At 45.4% G+C, this 27,098-nt stretch overlaps 1 protein-coding gene across 1 annotated transcript in view; it reads right to left on the reverse strand.

Moving 5' to 3' along the window:
* nwd2 (NACHT and WD repeat domain containing 2) overlaps nt 1-27,098 on the reverse strand; it is a 93,050-nt gene that overhangs the window by 53,681 nt on the left and 12,271 nt on the right. Inside the window, exon 3 of the mRNA XM_077229545.1 lies at nt 26,791-26,879. Coding sequence (XP_077085660.1) covers nt 26,791-26,879 — 89 coding nt within the window. The remainder of the gene's footprint in view (nt 1-26,790; nt 26,880-27,098) is intronic.

Genomic DNA, 27,098 nt, shown 5'->3' on the forward strand with positions numbered 1-27,098 from the left:
GAGAGCTTTGCCCAGCAGTTCTCGCTTGTACAAAAGCAGACTGAGGCCATCAAGCACATCCTGCCTTGGCGGTCAGCTGCGTCCTCCTGCTTCTGCCCCCGCGCCGCAGCAGCAGCCTCCACCTAAATGGCGCCGTAGAGCCGGTCGCAGGCAGGAAACTCCGCCCCTCCAGGCCCCCGCCAAGAAGGGCGGCAAAGCCAAGAGCAATCGGCCCTAGGACGGGCGACCCGGAGATGGAACTCAATCCCCCGTAGGAGGGCCGGGTGGAAAATCCTGTGTTTCGTTTTCTTTGTGTTCCGCCGCTGGTCTCAAAACCAGCCGTACCCAAATGTTCAATAAAAGAGCAGTTTATTTCATCTCTGGGTACAAAGAGGACCCGGAGAGTAGTGGAGGGACAGAATCCTCTCCACTCATTTCCGTCTCCTCTGTCGCCAGTGGGCAGCTGTGTGCGGTCCGAGAATGCCACCAAGCCGCCTCCTGCACCTCATGCCCCGTGGAACCAGGTAAGTGCTGCACAGCACACTCAGACCCCGCTACCTGCCGCCTCCCAGAGAGAGCCGCCCGTGCCGTGTCCCTGTGTTCCACCTCGCTGCCCCACTCCGGGTACACTTACGGTCCCTTTGATCTCGCTTGTACGGTCTCTGAGAGCCTGGTTAGCGCTCCCCAGGCCTTTCGCTGGCTCTTTCGGACCATCAGGCTCGGCTATGCGATTCAGTTCGCCCGGCGTCCCCCCAAGTTTCCTAGTCCAAGTCCTACTGGAGAAGGACGCGATAGAGCCGGTCCCTCCAGCCGATATGAGGTCAGGGCATTACAGTCCCTACTTCATTGTACCCAAGAAAGGTGGTGGGTTACGACCGATCTTGGACCTGCGAGTTTTGAATCGGAGCCTTCACAAGCTACCGTTCAAAATGCTCACACAGAAACGCATTTTCGAATTCCTTAAGGATGCGTATTTTCATGTCTCGATTCTTCCTCGACACAGGCCGTTCCTGCGCTTTGCGTTCGAGGGTCGAGTATATCAGTACAAGGTCTTACCCTTCGGGCTGTCCCTGTCCCCCCGTGTCTTCACGAAAGTCTCGACGACTGGCTTATACTAGCACACTCTCGAGATCAGCTTTGCGAACACAGGGACCTCGTGCTCAGGCACCTCAGCCAGCTGGGTCTTCAGGTCAACTGGCAAACTCTCCCCTGTCCAGAGGATCTCTTTTCTCGGCATGGAGTTGGATTCGGTCGCACAGACAGCGCGCCTCACAGAGCAGCATGCTCAGTCGTTGCTGAAATGCTTGAACACGTTCAAAGGCAGGACGGCGGTCCCACTGAAATTCTTTCAGAGGCTCCTGGGGCATATGGCAGCAGCAGCAGCGGTAACCCCGCTAGGCCTGCTTCATATGAGACCGCTTCAGCACCTGCTTCACGGCCGAGTCCCGAGATGGGCGTGGCATCATGGCACTCACCGGGTGGCAATCACACCGGCGTGCCGCCAGACCTTCAGCCCGTGGTCAGACCCCTCGTTCCTGAGGCCAGGAGTCCCCTTTGAACAGGTGTCCAGGCATGCTGTGTTATTCACAGATGCCTCTGCCACCGGCTGGGGTGCCACGTACAATGGGCATGCAGTGTCAGGGGTGTGAACAGACCCTCAACTGCATTGGCACATCAACTGCCTCGAGTTGCTAGCAGTACATCTCGGCTACAGGGCAGGGACGTGCTGGTCCGTACGGACAGCACTGCGACCGTTGCGTACATCAACCGACAAGGTGGTCTACGCTCCCGTCGCATGTTGCAACTTTGCTTGCCATCTCCTCCTCTGGAGTCAGAAGCATCTGAGGTCGCTTCGAGCCATGTATGTCCCCGGCGAGCTCAACAGTGTGGCCGACGAGCTATCACGAGCTGTGCTTCCAGGAGAATGGCGACTCCACCCCCAGGCGGTTCAGCTGATTTGGAGAGAGTTCGAGGAGGCTCAGGTAGACCTGTTTGCCTCCTCAGAGACCTCCCACTGCCATCTGTTTTACTCCCTGACCGAGGGAACACTCGGCACGGATGCACTGGCACACAGCTGGCCCCGGGGCCTCCGCAAATATGCGTTTCCCCCAGTGAGCCTACTTGCGCAGACACTGTGCAAAGTCAGGGAGGACGAGGAGCAGGTCCTTCTGGTGGCGCCTTACTGGCCCACCCAGACATGGTTCCCAGAACTCATGCTCCTTGTGACAGTCCCTCGCCCATTCCTCTGAGGAAGGATCTTCTGACTCAGATACGGGGCACCCTATGGCAGCCGCGTCCAGACCTTTGGAAACTCCATATCTGGTCCCTGGATGGGGCGCGGAGGTCCTAGGTGACTTACCCCCAGAGGTACTAACACCATCACTTCAGCACGGGCGCAGTCCACAAGACGTGTTTACGCCCTGAAGTGGAACCTGTTCGTCGATTGGTGTTCTTCTCACCGAGAAGACCCCCGAAGATGTTCGATAGGGTACGTGCTTTCCTTCTTGCAGCAAGGGTTGGAGCGAAGGCTGTCTCCCTCCACCCTTAAAGTTCATGCTGCAGCTATTTCAGCATATCATGACCACATAGATGGTAGAACAGTTGGGAAGCACGACCTGGTCGTCAGGTTTCTTAGGGGGCCAAGACGATTAAATCCTACTCGACCCCCCGCAATACCCTCTTGGGAACTTTCCCTGGTGCTTCGAGCACTTCAGGATGCTCCCTTTGAGCCTTTGCAATCAGATTTTACTACTGGTTGCACTGGCCTCTATCAAGAGGGTAGGAGACCTGTACGCATTTTTGGTCGACGAATCGTGCCTAGAGTTCGGGCCGGGTGACAGCCATGTGGTATTAAGACCCCTGCCTGGCTATGTGCCCAAGGTTCCTACCACTCCCTTCAGGGACCAGGTAGTGAGCCTGCAAGCGCTGCCTTTGAAGGATGCAGACCCAGCCCTGACTTTGCTCTGTCCCGTTCGCGCCCTGCGTTTGTACGTGAACAGAACTCAAAGTCTCAGGCTTACCAAGCTCAAGGCGTGCCCTGCCCGCTCAGGTTGTATGAAAACTCCACGAGAGGCGTTGCATCCTCCTGGGCGCTGGCTCGTGGCACCTCGCTAACAGATATCTGTAGAGCTGCGGGCTGGGCGATACCTAACACGTTCGCTAGATTTTATAGCCTACGTGTAGAGCCGGTCTCCTCCCGTGTTCTCACCCTAAACGGGTAGAAGCACCGAGAGGCCCGGCTCTGTCGGCTTGCTGCACGCTACCGTGCACCCTTATTGCTCCAGAGTGAAAAACCTGTGGAGTCCTCCAAAACCCGTCGGCCCGGACATGGCGGAGCGTCCCTGTCAGGCTTTTATCCGCTGAATCCTTGAGTGCCGGATCTGGGCTGGGTTCCATATGGGTGACCCTACGGGTATCACATATGTGTATATCTTCCACGGATACTCCTATCAGAAGCCCGTGTCTTTCCCTTGGGTTAAGTCAGCCATTATGTCGTATGCAGTACAACCTCGGATTAGTCCATACGTATTTTCCACATAACTCTTTGAAGAAGTGGCTTCCGTTCTCCTTCCTAAACAGAGAAGGCATGCTTTTCCAGTGTTATCCAATGTCTCACTGTATGGGTTATCACGGAACAAAAGTGTGGGGTACACTCTGTGTAAGCCACTCTGTAAAGTCGTTTCCTCTTCAGGGGTTCGATATTTAATTTGCTAAAGTTAGGAAGTTTTGAACTTATATGCTGTTTAATGTTTGATGATCGTGTTATTTTACATTTGCGTAAGCAATCTTCTATCACTTGTTTCTGCTTTGATCTGTGCTTTGATCCAGAGATTCTGAACTAGGAAATAGTGCCCCCTACCATATAACAGTGAAAACATGGATAGCCGGAAATTTCAGTCAATGACGGGGAAAGAGTAAAGCTAATTGTAAGTAAATTCCTATGTACACCAGTAGACTCGCCTACACAAAAATCGAGATACTCAGAGTTAGAAACATATCTGCTTTCTCTATAAATCAATATTTTCAAACGATGTAAGTTTATAAGACAGTATGCAAAGCTATGTGAAAAAAAGTATTTAATAGGCTACTATATAATAATCAAAAGATTAACCCTCTGGGGTTCTTCGGACCAAATGGTCCCGAAGAATTTAATTAAAAAAATGTGTAAAATCATAGCTTCATCGGAATGGTCCAAAATTTGGTGACTTTGTTGGTACTTGGTATATGAACACCCCAAAAAATTGGGGACAGGATTTGAATAGTCTAAGTGGTTGTAAAAAAAAATGGTCACACTCAGGTCCTTCGGGTCCAAATGGTCCCGCCATAGGAAATGAATGTGAAATTGGCAAAAATGTGACAATACAGAGTTTTTTTGTGCGTACAATCTACAAATCAGCCACGATCCAGAAAAAAGCACACAACAGTGAAGGGGTGAATCTATAAAACATCAAGAGTGCAAAACAGAAACATCCACACACACACACACACACACACAAACACACTTTTATACATAAACAAACGAATAAATTCAGATTACATATGTGTTTTGCATTTTTAAAATGCTCAGTTTGTCCACCAGATGGCATCCATCTAATTTCAAAAATTGCTTTTATGAGGTCTAGGCTTGACTCTAAAATGAAATACAGCTTTAAAAAAAATAAAAAAAATATTTTTTTATTTTTTTATTTTCTATTATATTCAATGGGGGGAAAATGGGTCATATTTATTGCATAAATATTAATTATAAATCTTAAATTATCTCAAAACACCAAAAATGAAAAGAAAAAATATTATAAAAAACAAGTAAAAAAAAAAAATATGATTTTCTTTTAATAAATATGAATCAAACCCTTCCGGACCATTTGGTCCCGAAGACCCTGAGTGTGACCCTGAAATGAAGGACCCAACACTTCTACAAGCCAAGTATACTTAGAATACCTAATTATACTTTTATATACATATATATCAAGATTGAGGACACGTATATGCCAAGTATACTTTAACTTTTCTGTCAGTACAAGTTAAGTATACTTAAGTGCAATTTTAAGTATATTTCTGAGAAGTACATAAAAAGTAGACTGAAAGTATCCCTACTTATTTTTAGTTTAAAGAAGTTTTAAACTAATAGCACACATGAATAAACTTGTTCATAAGGGAACTAACAGGCTTCAAGTGACATGGTAAGGTTTGATCATGCTTTGTGATTGGCAGATCACAGTAAAGACTAGCCAGAAGATTCCTAATTGGCTGGCTTCTGTTTTGGCTGCTGGCTGTGGAGTAAGTGGTGGGAGAATTGTTTTCACTCAAACAGAGTGAATGCAATCAGTCATGCTTTCACACACAAAAATAAAGTCTTATCATTATAAGTTGTCATATAAAGAAGATTATGGTATATTCCATAATTGGCTCCCCACATTGAGAAGGTCCCACACTGTCATGTTACAGCGCGTTCAGGCCTGATATCACACCACTGCTAAAGGGATTGAGTGTGTGCATGAGTGCTGTGACTGGACTAGGATAGAGCCTTCCATAGATGAACACACACACACACACACACACACACACACACACACACACACACACACACACACACACACACACACACACACACACACACACACACACACACACACACACACACACACACACACACACACACACACACACCACACAGTCGTGCAGAAACACTTACACACATTGTGCATGACGGATCTTAACTATTAACTAACCAAGCAATTAGAGTGTGACAGCACAGCCCCCGGGAAAGACTGATAACAAGGTATATAGACGGTTTAGAAGCCCAAACATCTGGACATGACAACACAGACGACAAACACATCTTGCTCAGGTTTCACTGAATGACTGAAAGAGGGAACCAGGGAGATAATTAGCTTGCATCTGATGCTTTTCATAAAAACAAACCTGAGAAAATTAATCAAGGAGCTGACAGACAGTAACAAAGCTGTGATGTTCAGCAAAACAATTATATTTTTGGGACCTAAAGCATAAGTTTTGTAATGAGTGGATGAGTTAGCAAAGTTCACCATAGCATATTAGCGTATTCTCTGTATGCTAACATGATAAATATTTTATGAATGCAGCGTCTGCCACTGATTCTTTAAATTACGACAGCTGTCATCTACTTTAATGATGCCCATATCTGTAAATGACAACCTAATCACATTGTTATGAACTATGAAAACAGCTAAATTGTAACTGGTATCATGAGCAAAGAACTAATACTGATACTGACTTCTGTTTTATTGCTTTCATTAATGCATTAAAGCCCACATCTAAACCACATAGGGCTACACAATCATGTTTTTCAAAGAAAACGGATGCATAATGAGTGTCATTAAACACAGTATATTACAACCCGGTGTGGAGTAAAAGAGACTGAAAAGATGTCATTTTCCACTAATAGCGCATCCATAGAAATGATGATGAGGTTTACTCAGCTACTGAGGGCTCTGGCCATAAAATTTCATAACATGAGGCAAATATGACTGTATTTACATAATTGCACAGCTCAAACTGAGGATTTGCAAACATAATGCTCCATAAATCCCAAATGGCTGGTGATAAAGGGTAAAAGAGTATCAATGTCAATGCTGCAAAAGTTCTTCATTTAAATTCAAAACTTGCCCTGGTAAGACATTTGAAGCAACATCAAACTAGGTAACCATAAACTAGTCTCTCAAACCGAACCATAGGAAAATTCACAGACAAAACAACTCAAGCACTGTTGTTGACAGGTTTTAATACTTTCAGGCTTCACTGCATCTATAATCTGTCTTCAAAGAACCACGTCTCGCGCTTCTTCTCTTTTCTCCTCGGTTTTCACGATTATACAGAGAACTTTCTGATGATGCCTTGGAGATGGAACGAAAGGGAGTGAAATCATGCACCAAACTATCAGAGAAAACAACCCACAGAACAGCCTTGAATTAAAGAACAGGCATGTCTTTGCATGTGACTGGAGAAATAAATAAAAAAATCTGCTGTTATGAACAATCTGGTTTAACTAAAATAGCTAGGCATCTGGTGACATGCTATCGATTACTTAATGGTGACATGAAATTACTGTTACAAAAATGTAGGGTTAAACAATACTGTATATCAGGGCCATATTGGTTAGTTATTGTTTATAAAGACAGCCGGTTTGGGGTCTGTAAGATTTTATTTTTGTTGTTGAAAGAAGTCTCTTATGTTCACCAAATCTGCTTTTATTTAAACAATAATACAGTAAAACAGGTACATTGTGAAATTTTATTAGAATAAAAAAACGGTTTTCTATTTTAATGTTTTGAAATTTAATTTATTTTGTATGTCTATTTATATGTATGCCTTTTTTAACATAGTGTTACTTAGGAGTTAATTATTAAGTCAACCGTCCAGCTAAATCATTATTTTAGGCTTACCATAGTAGTAATATTTAAGGGTAAGGTTCTGGACTCTGAAAAATGAAACAAAAACAAATATCCAATAGTATACTTTTAAGCTCCAGGATGTAATAAATTAGTATTACATTGTAAAATATTACTGATTAAAATAATCATCTTGAACATTGGGGTATGATATGCTTTGAGAGAGAAAAAAAAAATGTTTGCTCTTTTTTCATTTATTCTGAACTAGCACAGTGACTCATATATAATTACACAGACAACAAACGGCTGTATCAGTAAGCAAAAAATTGTAATCTGAGATTTGGACCCGAGATCACAACTTCTGCAAAATTAAAAATGATCATCTGATTGGTAAACACCACAAGAGTCAAATAGTTTGATATCCTTAAGTTATGAGTACATCTTTACAATGCAGTTGTCAGTTTCAGCCTGATGAAAAGGCCCACAGATTCTCCTGAGAAGAGTTATGATTTATCATCCTTCTGGCTTCTGTCTCTACATGAACATATTACTTTAGGAGAAGACAAATGAGTCCTCTGATGGCCCCCATTAAGGGCCAATGAAAAGAGAAATATGATACTCCAACGTGGATGGTGGTCGAATACTATATCTTACGCTTAAAACGTTCGATAATCGAAAACAAGAAGATAAGAAGGAGCACAACCATCTATGAGAGCAAAAGTTGGAGGGAAACAGGCACGCCGGGAAATGAGAAGAGTAAGATAGAGAAAGGCAGAAAGCAAGGAATAAAAAGGCATGTCAGAAGTCCCCTGATTTAAGAGGCTGTTAGCTCCCCCACCCTGGAGAGAGAACCATGTTCCTCAACCCCTCAGAGCAGTCACCAATCTCCATGCCTTCATTTCATCTCACATACTACCCACAATGCACTGCCCTTGAGTGCCTCTGCAATTAGACTACTGCTATGGCAACCAGCTGCCTAGCCTGCTTGCCTTTCAATTTAGATTGAGAGAGAAAGAGAGAGAGAGGTGAGGAGAGAACAGACACATGTTAAAACCATAAAACCTTTACATCAATCACGTCTATGCATGGAATGAAATGGCCGATTTTTTTTCTCTGCAAATGGCTAATCGATGCATTCCAACTGAAAATGTAGAAGCCTATAGATCAACGGGCCAACAGCAAGACATAACCTTCAAAAACTGAGATGAATGAGCGTTTGTATCTCGGTCCTTCTAGCTTTTCATCTCTCTCTCTGTCTCTTTCTGTTTACCCATCGGCTGTTTTCCATCCCTTTTTCTCACCTTCTCATCTGCTAAAACGCCAATGAGTGCTGACAGATCCAATGTGCTCTCAATAGCATGGAGCACTTACACAACAGGACATGGATTCCCAGGGTGACCAGATGGGTTGGGGTTGGTTTCATAGCCTGCTGAGGAGTGCGAATAAGTCACCAAATGATGGTTGCATAGGTCATAATCCCACTCTACCAACCTCTTTATAACCTCAAGCAAGGCAATTAACCCTGACACAAACAGCTTGTATGTTTTTTTCCCCAGTATACTTTCCTGTGTTAGCTCACGGATTCAGGATGCCATAAAGTCCAATAGTTCCACAGGAAAGTTCTAAAGGACATTAATTTGATCACAATAACACAACAAAAGATGTAGGAGAGAGTAAGACCAGTTGTCACAATCTCTATACATTCAAAGGTTATATGTCATCTCTAACTACAAGGTTTTGCGTGAAAAGTCCAAATGTGCATTTTTCTCCATATTTTTTTCATATTTTGGCATACAACCGTGTGTAACGAATTATTAAAAAAGTTAAAAAAAAAAAAATAGGGCAGGGTCTTGGTTTTATTCATTGGTTGTTGATTGGATTTGGAGATATGGCTGTTGCACTTAACAATAAATGCAACCACGAAGTTGAAGTGGAGGGGCGGGAATACGTCATCAGAGAAGTCTTACATATCACTTGGAGATTATGAATTATGACATTTTAATGAAAGCAACACTAAAACTTTTTTTGAAATTAACAAAATTCAAATAATGAGTGAGTACAACATAAAACCATCTCCAAAACAGTGTTTTGAAGTCCCCTTTGAATGGGAACTTGCACTGCATACCCTAGAGGACACTACGGGGAATGCCTTTGGAGTGACCAGTGTTTGAAGCGTGTATCCAAACACGACAATGACATTGGCCGGCGACAGCCTGTGATGTAATCTTGTTTCTAGAGTTTCTAGAGTACAATAGAAACCAGCACAAAATGCTTCAAGAAGTGTGTGCCCCCACGTCAGAGGTATCTGACACCTGGGGACTCACAATGACTTGTGCGCGAGGGAACCGGGTTACATACGTAACCTGAGACGATTTTACAGATTTCATTATTAGGACAGTTTTTATGTTGTTAGTGACATTCATACTGATAAGGCAATCTTCTGTAACCATGGGCACAGCATTGTGCCCCAAGCCATCAGATTCATTCGTGCAGAATAGCGAAGCCAAATCCACAACCTTAGGATGTGAGGGAAGGCTGCAAGGAAAGAAAACAAGAAAGGAGGAATCGAAGGAAGGCTTATTTGTATATTGGGATGTTCTTGGTCACTCAAGCGTCACTAAACAGCGTCATCGGCTGTGCTCTGCCCTTATGTTGTTGAAGTTTGATTATTTAAGAAATTCATATATATTAATAATGAAGCAAGATGCCCGGAAGAAAAATGTGTGATATATGGTTTATTTAAACTGCAATATTATTATTATTATTAAATTATTGTGGCATATGTGAAGGAAAGGAGAATTTATACGTGCGTCGGGCTTCTCTACAAGAAAGTGTTTGCATGGGATACACTTCGCTCATAGCTTCTCTGGAAGCCTCCTGGCTCCTCGCCTCCTCACGGTGCAGTTGGAGAATTGGAAAGTACTTCAACATGGCTACCTTTGATCAGTTTCCGGGTCACAGACTGGAGGATGGAGGAACAAGGAAACGAAGAAGCATCAATTTGAATATTGAGAAGCTCCTCTAATCTGGGTTTATTTTTTGCGATAACAACCAACTGGATTGTGTTGTGTGTTGCAGTTGTTTTACTGTTTAGCTTTTCCTGAAGAGTCTATAATAGGCAGTTTAATTGCAGGTTCCATCGTGACCCTCTATGCTACCCTGTGACAACATGCCCCACAACTTAAAGCATCAGTCTTGTGTTCATCAAGATTAACCTAATTACCATTATCACTCTCAAAAACTGTATGAACATAAAAATGCTTTTCATATGCTTTTCAGCATCTTCTGCGAATCCAACTTAGTCTTTCCAAAATCATGAGTTCATCAACATTTATACATGTGTTTGTATGCAAATCAGTTGGTTCAGTAGGCTACCTGACACATTTCGACTTGACTCCAACCCTGTAATCAAACCTCCTCGTCGTCATGGCAGCCAAACAGTATTACCAGCAATGTGCATGTGCCTACAGCTCTTTTGCGCTCTCATTGGATTATTGAGCCCATCTTTAAGAAGTGTTGTTAGAATGAATACAGGACTTTGTGTTTGTGTGTGTGTGATGTGTGAAGACTGGGCCTGTGTTGATGTGATCAAGATGACTGGAAGCTAATCAGGAGTTTGTGAACAGATTACACAGTTGGTCAAATGGTCAGTTGAGGTTTGAGTAAGAGAGTGAGAACCTCTGCGGCCAGCGAGACGGTCATATGGGGGAAAGAGATCTTATATTTTTGAGCTTTGTTGTGTTTGCAGGAAGATAAAACAAATTAAAGATTCAAAAATTGTTTGGGTTCCATTATTACATTAGAGGTCGACTGATATACCGCTTTTACAGATTAATGGCAGAGATTGTCGCTTTGTTGAACTATCAGTTAGCCCTCTTTAGATTAATTTTAAGTTTTTTTTTAAGACATAACTATGATCATTCAACATACTTCTGATTATCCGATTACTTGCTTCAGAAGTCAGTATTTTGGAAGCGGTCCACTTTAGACATTCTACTAACTATGTTACTTTGCAACTACATATCAACTAACTCTCATTAGTGTATTAGTAGATTGTTAATTTAGAGTTAGGGTTAGTAGAATAAATGTATGTTGGGTTGGGGAATCAACATAAAGTGTTAGCAGATAATAAGCAGAGAGTCTACTTATACTCTAATGACTGGTATTTGACATCTTACTAGTTAGCAGAATATCTAAATAATATCTATCATGATATCAATTAAGATGAAGGTAAAATCTCATAACATATAATAATAGTCCATAAATTAACCATTTGATTAAAATACATATAAGCAGAAAACCAAGAGTAAACACGTTATGCATGCTTTGTGTAAAAAATAAAGTCTTATCATTATAAGTTGTTATATAAAGAAGATTATGGTATATTCCATAATTGGCTCCTCACACTGAGAAGGTCCCACACTGTCATGTTACAGCGCTTTCAGGCCTGATATCACACCACTGCTTAAGGGATTGAGTGTGTGCATGAGTGCTGTGACTGGACTAGGAAAGAGCCTTCCATAGATGAACACATGCACACGCACACGCACACGCACACGCACACACACACACACACACACCCCTCTCAGGGATGCCACAGGAAATAGAATCAAATAACGGTGACCAGAAAGAATCGCAATTTGCCACATCATATTTTCTGGTTGAGAGAACTCTCTTCTTTTTATATCTGTCTCTCATTTATCTCTCTCATCTTCTATCTCTCTCTCACCCCAGTCATTTCACTGTTTTCCTCTTCCTCTCTGACAATAACTTTGCTTTCCTGTCAGTTAATATTAAATAAAAATGTGATAAATTCAATGCAAAAGAGTAATTTATTAGCCAACAATTATTTGGCCAATTTATTGACCAACATATCCAGTAAGATAATAAAAACCTCCTTAAAACAAGACACATTTACTTGTGATGCAACATTGTGCAAGATAAAAAAAATAAAAAAATAAAAACTCTTGAATTAATTTTGAAATATAAATTAGACCTTATGAACATCAGGCCACACAACGAAAGTTCTGCAGTGATCAACAACATTAAATGTATCATAATCAGATTATCAAAACATTAGGCCAAAATCTATAATGTGCTATTATAAGCTCACTGGACATATAATCATTTAATTCAACTTACAAATACTGAGATCTAAGTCTCAGCAATATATGTGATGAAGAGTCAGAGACGTTCGGATCCATGTGCAATCACTTTAATGATGAACTCAAACAGACAGAAACAGAGAAAGTACAGAGCTGAGAAATATACAGGGGCAGTCCAAACTCGGTGAGGTTACCAGGCAAGGGTCGTAGGCAGGCAGCAAACATTCATAGAGTAGACGGGGAAACAGGCTAGGATCGAGGAATCAGGAATACACGGAGATTTGGAAGAATGCTTAGAGTTGCACGCTGTAGCAGAAACAAGACTTCGCAGGGAACAAAGGGGAGCGAGATCCAGATAAAGGAGACTGAGTAGGAACAGGTGGCGGTGATGATGGAGATGAGACAAGGATGGAAGGAGATGATTAATGACGGGAGTGATGGGAAGTGAAGTCCTAGAATTCAGGAGAGAGATATCTGGTGAGGCCAGGTGAGGCCAGGAGGTTGAACCCGAGCACGCACTGGATGGGCGTGAGACCTGTCGACGGCTTGCGAAGACTATTCTGGGCATACTCCGCCCACACAAGGAAGCGACTCCAGTCTTGTTGATTTCGGTGGCAGTAAGTTCGGAGGAAGCAAATGAGGTTCTGGTTAAGCCTCTGCACCTGTCCGTTGGCCTGTGGGTGGTAAGCAGAAGTGACACTGACTTTAATGTTCAATTGACTGCAGAGAGCTTTCCATACCCGTGAGGTGAACTGGGGTCCTCTGTCAGAGACGATATCCTCGGGCAATACATACAAACGGAAGACATGGTGAAGAAGAGCCTCAGCAGTTTGAAGTGCTGTGGGTAGACCAACCAGAGGGACGAACCTGCATGCCTTGGAGAATCGGTCAACTACTGAGAGGATGGTAGTAAAACCCTGAGAGGAAGGCAGATCAGTGACGAAATCCACTGCAATATGGGACCATGGCCGTCAAGGAATGGGAAGTGGCTGAAGAAGTCTGGCCGGCTTTAAGTGGGAGGCCTTCGCGATGTTGCATGTAGAACACTGAAGAATGAATTTGACTACGTCTGCGTGAAGAGTAGACCACCAGAAACAATTAGTGACTAGCCGTAATGTGGCCGCAATCCCGGGGTGACCAGTGTAGGGTGTGCAATGTACCCACTGAAGAACTCGAGTATGAAGATCCTGTGGTACGAAGACTCGGTCAGGAGGGCATTCCGGGGGAGTTGAATGATCCCCTTGTGCGGCTGAGATCTCAGTAATGATGTCCCACTGAACAGGGGCTACTATCAGGGTTGATGGCAAAATGTTTTCGGGCTTTGAATGATCAGTTTTACCGTCAAACTGGCGGGACAGGGCGTCAGCTTTGCCGTTCTTGGACCCTTGGCGATACGTGATCTTAAAGTTAAACCTCGAGAAGAAGAGACCACCTGGCCAGTCGGGCATTCAGACATTTCGCTGACCTGATGTACTCGAGGTTGCGATGATCGGTGAGAACAGTAAAAGGCCGACGAGCACCCTCCAGCCAATGTCTCCACTCCTCGAAAGCAGCCTTCATGGCCAGAAGCTCCCGGTCACCCACATCGTAGTTGCGTTCAGCCGGAGTGAGCTTATGAGAGTTTAAAGCGCATGGAAACATCTTGGCTGGACTACCGTGTCGCTGGGACAGAATGGCACCGATTCCTGAATTCGAAGCATCCACCTCCACGACGAACTCACGCTCAGGATCCGGATGATGAAGGATAGCAGCCGTAGTGAACTTCTCCTTGAGCCGTTTGAACGCGGAAGAACATTCTGGAGACCACTTCAAATGTTGCCCCCTCCCCTGTAGGAGGGATGTGAGAGGTGCCGCCGTGGTGCTGAAATTACGAATAAATCTACGGTAGAAATTGGCAAAGCCCAGGAAACGCGCCAATTCCTTCACGGTGGTGGGTCGAGGCCAATTGACTACTGCTCTGACCTTACTGTCGTTCATGATGACTCCCTCAGCACTGATAATATACCCCAGGAACGCAATTCGGGTCTGATGGAACTCACACTTCTGGACCTTGGCATACAGCTGATTGTCAATGAGGCGCTGAAGTACGGTTCGCACATCCCGGACGTGTGCTTCGAGGGTATCAGAGTAAATGAGAATGTCGTCGATGTAGACAATGACTCTCTGGTTCAGCATGTCACGGAAGATCTCATTTACGAAGGCCTGAAAGACAGAAGGACTTTTAGAAAGCCCAAACGGCATAACCAGGTATTCGTAGTGCCCGGTGGTCGTAGAGAAGGCCGACTTCCACTCATCACCCTCTCGAACACGAATCAGGTTGTAGGCGTTCCCCAGGTCCAGTTTGGTGCAGAACTTGGCGGTGCAGAGCATCTCCAGTGCAGCGGGGACCACTGGCAGAGGATAGCGGTACTTGACCGTGATCTCGTTGAGACTGCGATAGTCAATACAAGGGCGGAGACCTCCATCCTTCTTTTTAACAAAGAAAAATCCAGCAGAGGCAGGAGAAGTGGAAGGAGTGATGAAGCCCTTAGCGAGTTGTTCTTCAATGTAAGACTTCATCGAGTCGGTCTCAGTTTGGGACAACGGGTAAACTCTCCCACGGGGCGGTTCAGCTCCAGGAAGAAGCTCAATGGCGCAATCCCAAGGTCGACGTGGAGGTAGCTGAGAGGCCTCTCCCTCAATAAAGGCTAGAGCAAGATCATAGTATTCAGTGGGCACCTCCAACAGGTCAGGATTTTCAGAGCGGCTGGAAACAGTTTCAGGACCTAGGACAGCAGGTTGACAGTTCGTTAAACAGAAAGATGACCACTGGATTACCTTCCTCTCGGGCCACGAAATGTAGGGGTTGTGCTTCTCCAGCCAGGGGAAACCCAGAATCACAGGGTGCAGCGGTGAATTTATGGTGAAGAGTTGGATGGTCTCCGAGTGCTGAGTGCCGACATTAAGGGTTATTGCTGAGTGACATTCTGTATCTTGCCTGATCCCAAAGGTCGCCCGTCTAATGCTGCCACTGCCACCCGGTGTTCATATGGATTGAGAGAGAAATTATGAGCTTTAGCGAAAGCGAGGTCAATTAAATTTCCTGCTGCCCCAGAATCAATCAATGCATTTACATTAACAATCCCTTCATCAGAGCAGAGGGATACTTCTAAAATAAGAGAATTAGGGGAATGAACACAGGAACTCACCGCAGCAGAATCTCTCGAAGTGGGTCTTAAGGGACATGTCGAGCTCATGTGACCAGCTCGAGCGCAGTAAAGACAGAAGTTGTTGCGCATTCTTCGCTCACGCTCCTCAGTGGTTAAGCGCGTGAAGCCGATTTGCATGGGTTCGGGCTCAAAACTGGCAGAGGTATTTATAACGACCCGGTGTTTGAGCGGTGTGCGTCGTGCTCGCATCAGATTATCTAGGCGAATGGTTAAATCCATCAGCTGCCTGAGAGTTTTCCCCTCATCCCGGCAACCCAGTTCTCCCTGTAAATCGGAATCCAGACCCTTACGGTATAGCAGTTTCAGAGGATCCTCTCCCCAGCCTGTCTGTGCAGCAAGTGTGCGGAAGGTGAGGGTGTAATCCGCCGCGGAAGATCCTCCTTGATGAAGAGACAATAGCAGCTCGCCCGGTTCCTTTCCGCCGACGGGATGCTCGAAAACCTCTCTGAATTGGACGAGAAAATCATCATAAGAGGGAAAACGAAGTTGACCACCTGCCCAAAGCGCTATCGCCCACTCCATTGCCTTTCCAGTCAGCAGCGAGCAGATAAAAGAGACCCGGCTGTCGTCGTTTGGAAAGAGGTGGGATTGCTGGTTAATATACAGGGTGCTTTGCAGGAGGAAACCCTTACAAGTTGCTGACGAGCTGTCGTATTTGTCGGGTAATGATAAACAAGGATTATTGGAGGCAGAAACGTTACTCACACTGGACGGTGGTTGAGCTGGAGGTGCAGTGGTTTGAGCAGCGAGGTCGGGTGGCGTCGTGAGGGACCGCATGGATCTCACCAGTTCCTCGGTAAGTGAAGTTAATTTCTCAAGCTGCTGTTGATGAGTACGGAATCAGTACGGAAGCTTGATTGGTGACTTCTGTGGTTAGACGATGTAAGGTTGCTGGATCCTGAGGTGGCGAAGTCTACTGTGATGAAGAGTCAGAGGCGTTCGGATCCATGTACAATCACTTTAATGATGAACTCAAACAGACAGAAACAGAGAAAGCACAGAGCTGAGAAATATACAGGGGCAGTCCAAACTCGGAGAGGTTACCAGGCAAGGGTCGTAGGCAGGCAGCAAACATTCATAGAGAAGACAGCGACACAGGCTAGGATCGAGGAACCAGGAATACACAGAGATTTGGAAGAATGCTTAGAGTTGCACGCCGTGGCAGAAACAAGACTTTGCAGGGAACAAAGGGGAGCGAGGTCCAGATTAAGGAGACTGAGTGGGTAACCAGAATTTTCCAAAAACAAAGACTGTTTCCAGATATGTAATACCAGTATTCCTGTAGCTAAAACATTAGAGCATGGCGCTTACAATGCCAATGTCATGGGTTCAATTCCCAGGGAAAGCAAGAAGTGAACATATGTGTAACTTGAATACATGTGGTGATGTAGAGCAAATCTTGAGCTGAAGCGTCTAGTACGCACATTATAAAAATCACCTGTACTTTTGAAGTATTCTTTCTTTCTTTCTTTATGTTATTTTAAACAAGAAAAGATAAAAATAAAAATAAGAAAAAAACAATATCTATAAAGTAATATAAACAATAATTACAATATGTCTGAAAAGAAGTGGGATGAAGTAGATTAAGTATTAATGTAAACACAGCCATGTATGTCTTAAGTCTATGTAAATAGATAGGGAAAAAATATAAAAATTAGATGTGCCAAATATTTGCAGTGAAAATGCAGCCTAAAATAAATGCTGTTGTCTATAATAAGTACATAAAATTAATAACTAGTTAATAACTAAATAATAACATTTACTAAACCATATTGACAAGAAAAAGAGAAAACCCTCACTGAACTTGGCGGATAACTTTAGATTTAATAAGCCATTTAGAACTGAGCGTGTTAGACTAAAGAAATTCACATTAAAGGTCCCATATTATGCAAAATTCACTTTTGCATGCTGTTTGGACACATATGTGTGTTGGCAATGTGTGTACACAACCACCCAATAGTGATAAAAATCCACTCACTCTTTTTTTATTAATCCCCATAAATCATCAGCAGTGTCTCCCAACAACCTGTTTTCAGAATGCTGTTTTAGTGACGTCACTAAGTCCAGGCCCCGCCCACGAGTGTTGACAGACACTGCCGTTCTAACATAGACCCGCCCTGATCGAGTTCACAGCTGCTGCACTGACGAGAATGTCTCCCAGCGTTGTAGCTGTTGTGTGGCTGGATGTATTAATCCACATAGCTCTCTCTATTTACTCCCGAAATCTGAGGCAGCCGCTGAAGATGAGGTGGAATTATTTTGTTTTTAAATTAAATGCTCCCTCAACTCTACCGAAATTCTTTATGTACTTGCGCACTTCTTATATCTTACCGTTTACTCAGCTCTTACTGATGCTTCATCTTTTGTGTTATGTACAATAAACTTTATTAAACTCATCAGTATATGTTTGATCATCATTCGCACCTGGTCCGAAACAGCAAACTTGTAGGCTATTAATAGTGGATACATACAAGCAGATGACAAATACGTTATAACCGTAATTAAACTACTAAACTATACCTGTTCCATCTCTATGCAGCACTCTGACTCTGTAGGCATTATTGTTCGACTCCGGGTCGAAATGAACACCGTTACTGAGAGTTTCTGATATTATTATCATCATTCTGTGCAATGAAATTGTCCTGAGACTGAGTGCGAGCTATTGAAGCTCCGCCCCCTGTGCCGTGCTCATTTGCATTTAAAGGGCACACACTAAAAAAGCGCGTTTTTCTGAGCACCAAAAAATGACAATTTAAACATGCTGTAAAAAATTATCTGTTGGGTATTTTGAGCTAAAATTTCACATACACACTCTGGGGACATCAGAGACTTATTTTACATCTTGTGAAAAGGGGCATAATATGGGACCTTTAAAGCTACTTTACAGGCAATACAGGAGTTCATTTTAATTTCTGAATCTGTAATAATGCAATATTTTGAAAAATCATGCTGTTAAGACAATGCTACAAATGTATTGTACTTCTGATTACTTTCTTTTCAATTTCTGTATGTTTACTTGAAAACGTCTCAGGTTACGACTGTAACCTATGTTCCCTGAGAACAGGGAACGAGACAATACGTCAACGACGTTATGGGGAACGCCTCAGGCGTGACAGGTGTCTGAAATCACTATCAAATCACGTCAATCATATTGACCGGCGACAGCCCGTGAATCATTAGCGTGAATGATTAACGTGCGATCTGGAAGTATAAAAGGGCGCCTTGCAAACATGACAAATCACCTTATCGTCTGAAGGGACTGTACGGTAGGCAAGCCCCGAGGCATGGCAGGGAGACGTATTGTCTCGTTCCCTGTTCTCAGGGAACATAGGTTACAGTCGTAACCTGAGACGTTCCCTTTCGAAGGGAACTCAACAATACGTCAACGACGTTATGGGGAACGATATACCAACGCCGCCATGCTAAGGGGAGTGCATGCCAAGTGGCAGTGACAACTGTCAGAACCAGCAACTTCAAATGAAACGCTAGAACCACTCACCCTCAGGTCACACTGGGCTGTCAGTGACAGCATTCCCTACGGTCATAGCCCAAGCTACAGCCTCACAGAAAAACCTTCATAAACATGGTTAAATGAAAGGTCTACCTGGGCCGGCTCCGGGCCTGGAACCTCAGCTTCCAATTAGAAGGGGTCCCTTCTAGGGAATGTGGCTAGGGAACCCAAGGGAACCCCAGCCAGTCACTATTCAGGGGAACATACTCACCCCGAAATGCCACCAGGACGGCCTGACCTGGCGCCAGTACATAGACACTTAGTCTGGCCAAATCCTGTCTGTCTGAAGACAGAGCCTCTGGACAAATGCCTTAAGTAAGGCATCCAACCCGAGGGACTGCGAAGCTGGCAGAGAACCACTCGGCCCGGATCTCAGACACGGGATATCCCGGAGAGTATGACTCAGCATAGTGCTTTTCAACCCTTGCTAGCGAGGGGAGTTCTCTACTCGATCCATGGATCAACCCAGTGTCTGTGTTTCAAAACACTGAGGAGGCCTGTGAAGGCCTAAGGGCTGATCTAACTGGGAGGCCTCACGAGAGGCCTACGACCGTCTGACCAGACTCAGGAAGCCGCATGCTCATAGAGACCCTCGGTGAGGGGAGCACAAGGTCTGCCTGGTAGGCAAACCAGGCTGTAGGCAGAAAAGGTTCCGGGAGGGAACCAATAGCAGAGAATGAACACTTTAGCGAGCCAGGGCTCAAGCTCGCCTTCAGCAGCTGCCTATTAAGGCTAGCTGAAACTGATAGCAAGTGACCACTAGCTTCATAAACCCAGCACCACTAGGGAACGTTACAGGGAGGCCCGGAGAGGCCTACTACCTGATAGCCAACCTAAGTGGGAATTCACCTTCAGGGAGGCCCGTGAGGCCTACTACCTGATAACCACAGTATGTGGGGTGCTCACCTTCAGGGAGGCCCAGAGAGGCCTACTACCTGATAACCACAGTATGTGAGATGCTCACCTTCAGAGAGGCCAAGAGAGGCCTACTACCTGATAACCACAGTACGTGGGAACTCACCTTCAGGGAGGCCCGGTGAGGCCTGCTACCTTACAACCACAGTATGTGGGGAGCTCACCTTCAGGGAGGCCTGGTGAGGCCTACTACCTGGTAACCACTATTGGCGCTTTTCCATTACCAGTACCAGCTCGACTCGACTCGACTCGCCTTGGCTCGCCTCGACTCGGCTCGCTTTTCGTTCCGTTTTCCATTGCAGAAAGTATCGCCACAAATAGTACCCGGTCGTCATAGCGACGCCTTTCGTTCCTCGTTGCCCCATCAAGCTCTCGCTGGATCCTCTCTAGTTCGGCAACCAAACAAAGGAATGTCTGCACCTCCTCGTTTGACCACGGCGTATTCTTCCGAGTTGCCATAATAATAGTAGTAAGTTTAGTAACTATCTCTGGCTAAACTATTTAAAAAAGGCGGGGTTATTCTGGATACTCCATCTGGCGCGTGCAATGATGACGCATTGAATAGTGACGATTCTCTCTGACCAATCAGCAGTCGGCATTGTTTTCACGTCACATTTTAGTATCGCCTTAGCTCGCCTCAGCTCGCTTAGAACCTCGCCGGAGGTGGTACGAAAAAAAGTACCCGAAAGCAGGTACAGGTACAACTTTTACACAGTGGAAAACCAAACAAAGGCGAGTCGAGTCGAGTCGAGCCGAGCCAAGGCGAGCTGGTACTGTGTAGTGGAAAAGCGCCATATCTGTGGGAACTCACCTTCAGGGAGGCCTGGTGAGGCCTACTACCTGACCGTTCTCATTCAAGGAGGCCTGGAGGAGCCTACTACCTGATAATCACAGCATGTGGGAACTCACCTTCAGGGAGGCCTGGTGAGGCCTACTACCTGACAGCCACAATATTTGGGAGCTCACATTCAGGGAGGCCCAGAGAGGCCTACTACCAGATAACCACAGTATGTGAGATGCTCATCTTCAGAGAGGCCAAGAGAGGCCTACTACCTGATAACCACAGTACGTGGGAACTCACCTTAAGGGAGGCCCGGTGAGGCCTGCTACCTTACAACCACAGTATTTGGGAAGCTCACCTTCAGGGAGGCCTGGTGAGGCCTACTACCTGACCGTTCTCATTCAAGGAGAACTGGAGGAGCCTACTACCTGATAATCACAGCATGTGGGAACTCACCTTCAGGGAGGCCTGGTGAGGCCTACTACCTGACAGCCACAATATTTGGGAGCTCACATTCAGGGAGGCCCAGAGAGGCCTACTACCTGATAGCCAACGTAAGTGGGAATTCGCCTTCAGGGTGGCCGGGTGAGGCCTACTAACTGATAACCATCTTAAGTGGGAATTCACCTTCAGGGAGGCCTGAGTGGCCTACTACCTGATAACCACTGGTAGCTTTGAGCCCTGAGTCAGGGTGATAGTATAAGTTGGCCTGCTAAGGCCAGTCAGCTGGGGACTCGCCTATCAGGGATGCCTGGTCGGGCCTACTAGCTAATAGCAAGTCATATTCTGCCATAAAGTACACTGTTGGAAACCATACTACACAGCATAATTTACTAATGGGCTTCCAGTAGCGCTATAAGGTATGTCCCACAATGTTGGGACTCACCTCCGAGGAGGCCTGTTTAAGGCCTACTACCCATCAGTGAGTCAACTGCCTGAACCACCAAGGCCAACCACGTAAAGTGAGCTGGCCTACAGTGCCCTCTAGGGGGCTGTCCAATCAAGGAGGCCTGCTGAGGCCTACTACCTAATGGCGCAGCCTTCGTTGGCAGAAAAACTGTTTACACAGCGCCTACAGCATCCTGGTGCCTAATCACATTGCCCATGGCAGTGTACTCCGCAAGAAAGCTAGCACCCTTAAAACAAGGGGAGTACAACATACGCCACTCTGCCTCAACGGAGGCCCCAGTTAGTCAGGGGCCTACCATCTATGCATGGGCGTCAGCTCAGGGCAATGCTCTGGCTTCAGGGGAGCGTACTTCGACCAAAGAAGAAGTGAAGCTTACTTCATACTCGACCCGAGCCATAGTGGTGCGAGGTAGGATAAAACAGAACTGGGAGTGAAGTGCTCAGACCTACCCTGTATCACAGGGGAATACTCACACCTCACCCTGAGGTTACCAGGGTGCGGGCCTGCCAGCGGCTCTAGGGGTGACATAAATGTATCTGTGCCCAACCTAGGGGAGTGGGGCTTGAATGAAAGCCAACCACCTACAACCTAGCGCTCGAGCAGTAGCTCAGCGAGGTGAGTGAAGCCTAAACTGGCGGCCTAAATCCGTAGGCCAGTTCTGCATGGCAGGGTCGGGCAGGAAACCCAGTCTTCCTCGTGAAGCGAATGACGGCCTAACCCTGCTCAATAAAGACATATATACCACGGAGGCCTGTTTGAGGCCTACCATGTCCTTACAAACCATCCTCTGCACCACGCTGCATTACTCTAGTCACCCCAGAATGCAGAGAAGGGGGCGGGCCTTGGCCTAACGACTCCCACGGGAGGAGGCTGTTTATACAGGGATGCTAGAAACCAACATTCACAAAGTGAAGGGTCAGAGGAAGAAATGCTAAATTTTTTAGCAGAGCGCCTCTATTATCCCTGGCACAGCCTAGGCCAGCTACAGAGGTGGCCCTGGTGAGGGCCATTCTGCAAGCATAGATCAATCTGAGGGCTCGGAGGAGCCACAGCCTTACTAAAGAATATAGTCTGTATTATTCCATACAAAGGGCTGCAGAATCGCTCAGCCTAATGAAACCCAAACAGAGCTCAAGGGGCGACATACTCAGGAAGAAGTCAACGGACCCGTGGGCCGGACATAAGATCTATCTGAAGCTCTAGCGTCAGTCAACACTCTAAGTAAAAAATTCTAAGAGAGAGACCAACTACTCTACCCTGAGGTGGCTAACAGCCCGAAGGCTAACATAGTTATCGTTCTGGCCACCTAACGGGGAACTTCAGGGCCCTAATGATCCAGGAAACTTCTCTTACCTTATTACCTTGACATGACCCCATAGCTCTATACAGGGAACGAGGTCTGTAGAGAGATACATCTCGGAATTTTAATTCACAAAAAATGACTCTTAAAAGACCAGTCAGCTCACCTGCGGCGTGCGGAGTGAAGACTCGCCAGATAGTTCTTTATGACCCTGGGGTCCACCACTTTACATGCCTGAAAGAGGCGTTTCTACTAGCCAAGCCTAGGCGGGCCATTGGAACATCGTTCTTATCATAGGCCCAGCCCCAGGCCTGATGTAATGAACGTCTGGGGAGTCAGAAGAGAGGAGAGGGTTGGATTTCTTTTTAATGAAGCCCTCCGGGGAGATTATCCATCAGCGACACTGTGTGCGCTTGTGCTGGATAACCTCCCTCAGATCCCTCTTCTTGCGGGAGTCACGCCTCTTCTGCGCACTGTTCCTCCACGGAGGGGGCGCACGAGAGGCGACACTGGCTCTCTGGCCCTGTCTACGGTCCTCGGACCGTGAAGGGCCAGGCCCTCCCGCCTGCCTGGGTGTGGAACCGGATCTCAGCGGTATGCAGGATCCTGCAGCAGGTCGGCCTGGTATGCCTGCAGCACCGCCATAGTGTGCAGGGAAGCACCAGCCTGAACCGCTGTCGTGTATGCTCTGCCATTCAAACGTGCTGTTGACTTTAGCGGTTTGGATGGCAGGGTTGGAGCTCTCAGTGTCGACGCCTGCCCAGACACGAGATAGTTCGCAAACGACTCGTCAAATGGGCGGCATCGACACATACCCATGCTCTGCGATACCCTCAACATCAGCGAAATTAACCCGCTGATGTCGGTGAATACGGGCAGAGTATGGGCTCTTCCATGCCCTCTCGATCTCCGTGTGAAGATCAGGAAGGAATGGAAGGCTCACCTGAGCTGGTGGTGTATGGCAGGGGAGAAACCGATCGCCAAGCCTACCGCGAGCGATCTCTCCTCTAGCGCGTCGCCATGGCAGCTACAGCCTGTTGGCGGCGCGCTCCACAACATCCACCAGGTCTGCATACATGGGGCAGGGTGGCTGAGAGGGTTCAAGATCTACCTGATTATAAACCTCCTCAGCCATCTCCTGCTCGTCCTGAAGAGCAGCAACTGCAGGAAACCATTGGTGCCTGCAGTTCGCCCTCGTCAGCCGTCGAATCATTTGAGAGGTTTAAAGGACTCTCAAGATGATCGATGAGCTCTATCTGGAAGCCCATGATGCAAGTCGCCGCTCTGCCTCGGCACGAGCGGGACCACGCGGACCAGACGTTGAACCCCCTTCACTCGAGAAGAGGGCCAGACGAGAGCGGAGCGTTTTAAGAGAAAAACGCTCACAGTTCACACAGAGGATTCCCTCGAGAACCTCTCGTGCGCGCTCTTCTCCCAGGCAGGAAAAAACACACTCGTGTGCTGTACATTTCATTTTCTTACCGTTTCATTGAGTAGCGTTTTCAAACAGACAGTCCCTGAAGACGATGAGATGATTTGTCATGTTTGCAAGGCGCCCTTTTATACTTCCAGGTCGCACGTTAATCATTCACGCTAATGATTCACGGGCTGTCGCCGGTCAATATGATTGACGTGATTTGATAGTGATTTCAGACACCTGTCACGCCTGAGGCGTTCCCCATAACGTCGTTGACGTATTGTTGAGTTCCCTTCGAAAGGGAACTTGCTATTGTTAAAGTAGCTGTATGTAAGAAATTTATTTCAATGAATCATAAAATGGCCCTGATATGTCACTAGACATTAAAGGGATAGTTCGGCCAAAAATGATATTTAACCCATGCATTACTCACCCTCAACCCGTTCGAGATGCATATGTCAATCTTGTTTCAGACGAACACATTTTCAGTTATTTTAGAAAATGTCTTAGACCCTTCAGTGGATATAATGTGAAGCAACGGGGTCCACCCAAAATGTGCATACATCCTTCACAAAAGTAATCCATCTGGCTCCAGGGGGATAAACGAAGGCCTTCTGAGGGTAATCCGTGCGGTTTTGTCGTAAAAATATACATATTTAAAATTCACGGGTGATGGAAGTCGGCGTACGAGGTATGACGTAGCGTAGGAACCGTCGTGACGTAGAACGAACGTGCCAGCGCAGCCAGAGAGAAGAGCAAAACAAAACTACGTCATACCTCGTACGCCGAATCCATCACCCGTGAACGCGCGCCGATCGTTGCCGGAAGACTAACAGCTACTGTTCTAACAATGTACTGTCACATACGAGCGTACATCTTAACGATTATATTTGGCTAATAGCCATTAGTAAATTTTTGCGATATATTACTTTGCAAAACATCTCTCATTTGAAGCATAAACATAATTAACAGAAAAAGCTTCTTGTAGCAGCCTATGTTCCTGCTGTATCCTGCAGCCTATCTGGCAACCTCGAGTCAGGGAGGAGGGGAAGGGGATACACCGCTCTACTGTAATTTGAAAGTGATTGCAGTACCAGTTTTGGCCACATTCTTACATACGGCTCCTTTAAATGCTGCTGTTAGGTAGGCTACTTCAAAAAAAAAAAAAAACAAGCATTGTTTGTCATCTGTGTCTTTGTAATACTGCTTGTAATTTGTTTCTTTGTTCTTTATTTTATTACTGATTGTCTTAACTTGCATAATGTTGTCTTGACTAACTATGTTTACTGGACTTTTGGAAGGTTTAATGTTCCATTTGGTAACATCTGATAACATATGTGCTCACACGTGTTCAATATAACATTAACTTTTCTGGTGGTTGTGGTTCTGAAATTGGAATAGGGACTTTTTTGGTACTGTGACTAAAGAGATTTCAAAACAGAGAGAGATCACATGCTCTCTGTTGAAATTGAATAGGATCATGTTATTTTGATGTGTTGCTTGCAGCATGAACGGGGCTTAAGGGTGCATGTTATGTGGTCTTATTGTGAACAATTCAGTACAGCATGATTGTTCACTATAGGGTTCCTTGTAGATTCTCCAAATTAAGTTGGGTCAAGGGAAAGTATTGTGACAATACACATTTTATCATTAAAGCTATTTAAATGCAGACAAAATTTTACAGAAATTAGGCAAACTACAAAAATGCAAAGAGTTTTTCTTACAATTTTAAAGAAAATTAAGGATTATCACAATGTTCAATGTCACTACATCCAAATGTCACTAACCATCAATGTCAGCTACATCTAAAAAAATCACAGAATAGGTTTGAATTTAACAAGGCATAGTCTTATACATAAAGATCTGTTACTTGAGGGGGTGGTCTTGAAATCAGGTCAAGCCCCATACCAATGTAGCCTCAGTTAAATCTGCGCCAATGGCCATGGTGCCTCTTCTAGGGCAAGCATTTGTTTATCAAATTGCATGATGAAAATCTCCCCTCTGCTCCATTCTCTATGACAACAAACATTTGCATTGTAAATATCACTCCAGAGGAGAGGAGGGGAAGAGAGAGATGGATTTCGGGCAATGCTCCTGAGGGCAAATATAAGAGAGACATGCTTTCGCCTTACATGAGCATATCAGTGCTGAGATCACATAATAGTCCCTGAGAAACTTTATCTTTCCAGCCCACAGAGAAAAAAAAAAAAGGTAGAAGTTTAGGAAAGAAAAAAGAGAAAGAAATCTGTTTGTCTTGAGCTTAATGGTTGCTGTAGAGTATTTACGGCTGTATTACCTGAAATTCAATGCCATAGTTCTCCCTGCAGAAGTCTCGTAGTTTGGGATAGACATGCTCTTTCAGAGCATTTCTCTCTGCTTCTGTATCTGTGACAACAAACAAAAAACAAACAAACTTGAATTTTCAGAAAGGGAAAACAATCATCTGTAAATATCCATACATCTTTGTTTGTAAGGCTTAGGGCCAGATTTACTAATAGCTTGCGCCAGAGCGAACCCTCTTTTGGCGTTAAAAATCGGCTGTCAGGATTTACTAAAGACACCCAGTGAAAAATTAGCGCTGAAAAGGTGTGGACAGGGTTATTT

Source organism: Siphateles boraxobius, unplaced genomic scaffold, assembly GCF_051911475.1.
Source record: "Siphateles boraxobius isolate OS27281-9 unplaced genomic scaffold, OSU_SipBor_1 130, whole genome shotgun sequence".
NCBI lineage: Eukaryota > Metazoa > Chordata > Actinopteri > Cypriniformes > Leuciscidae > Siphateles > Siphateles boraxobius.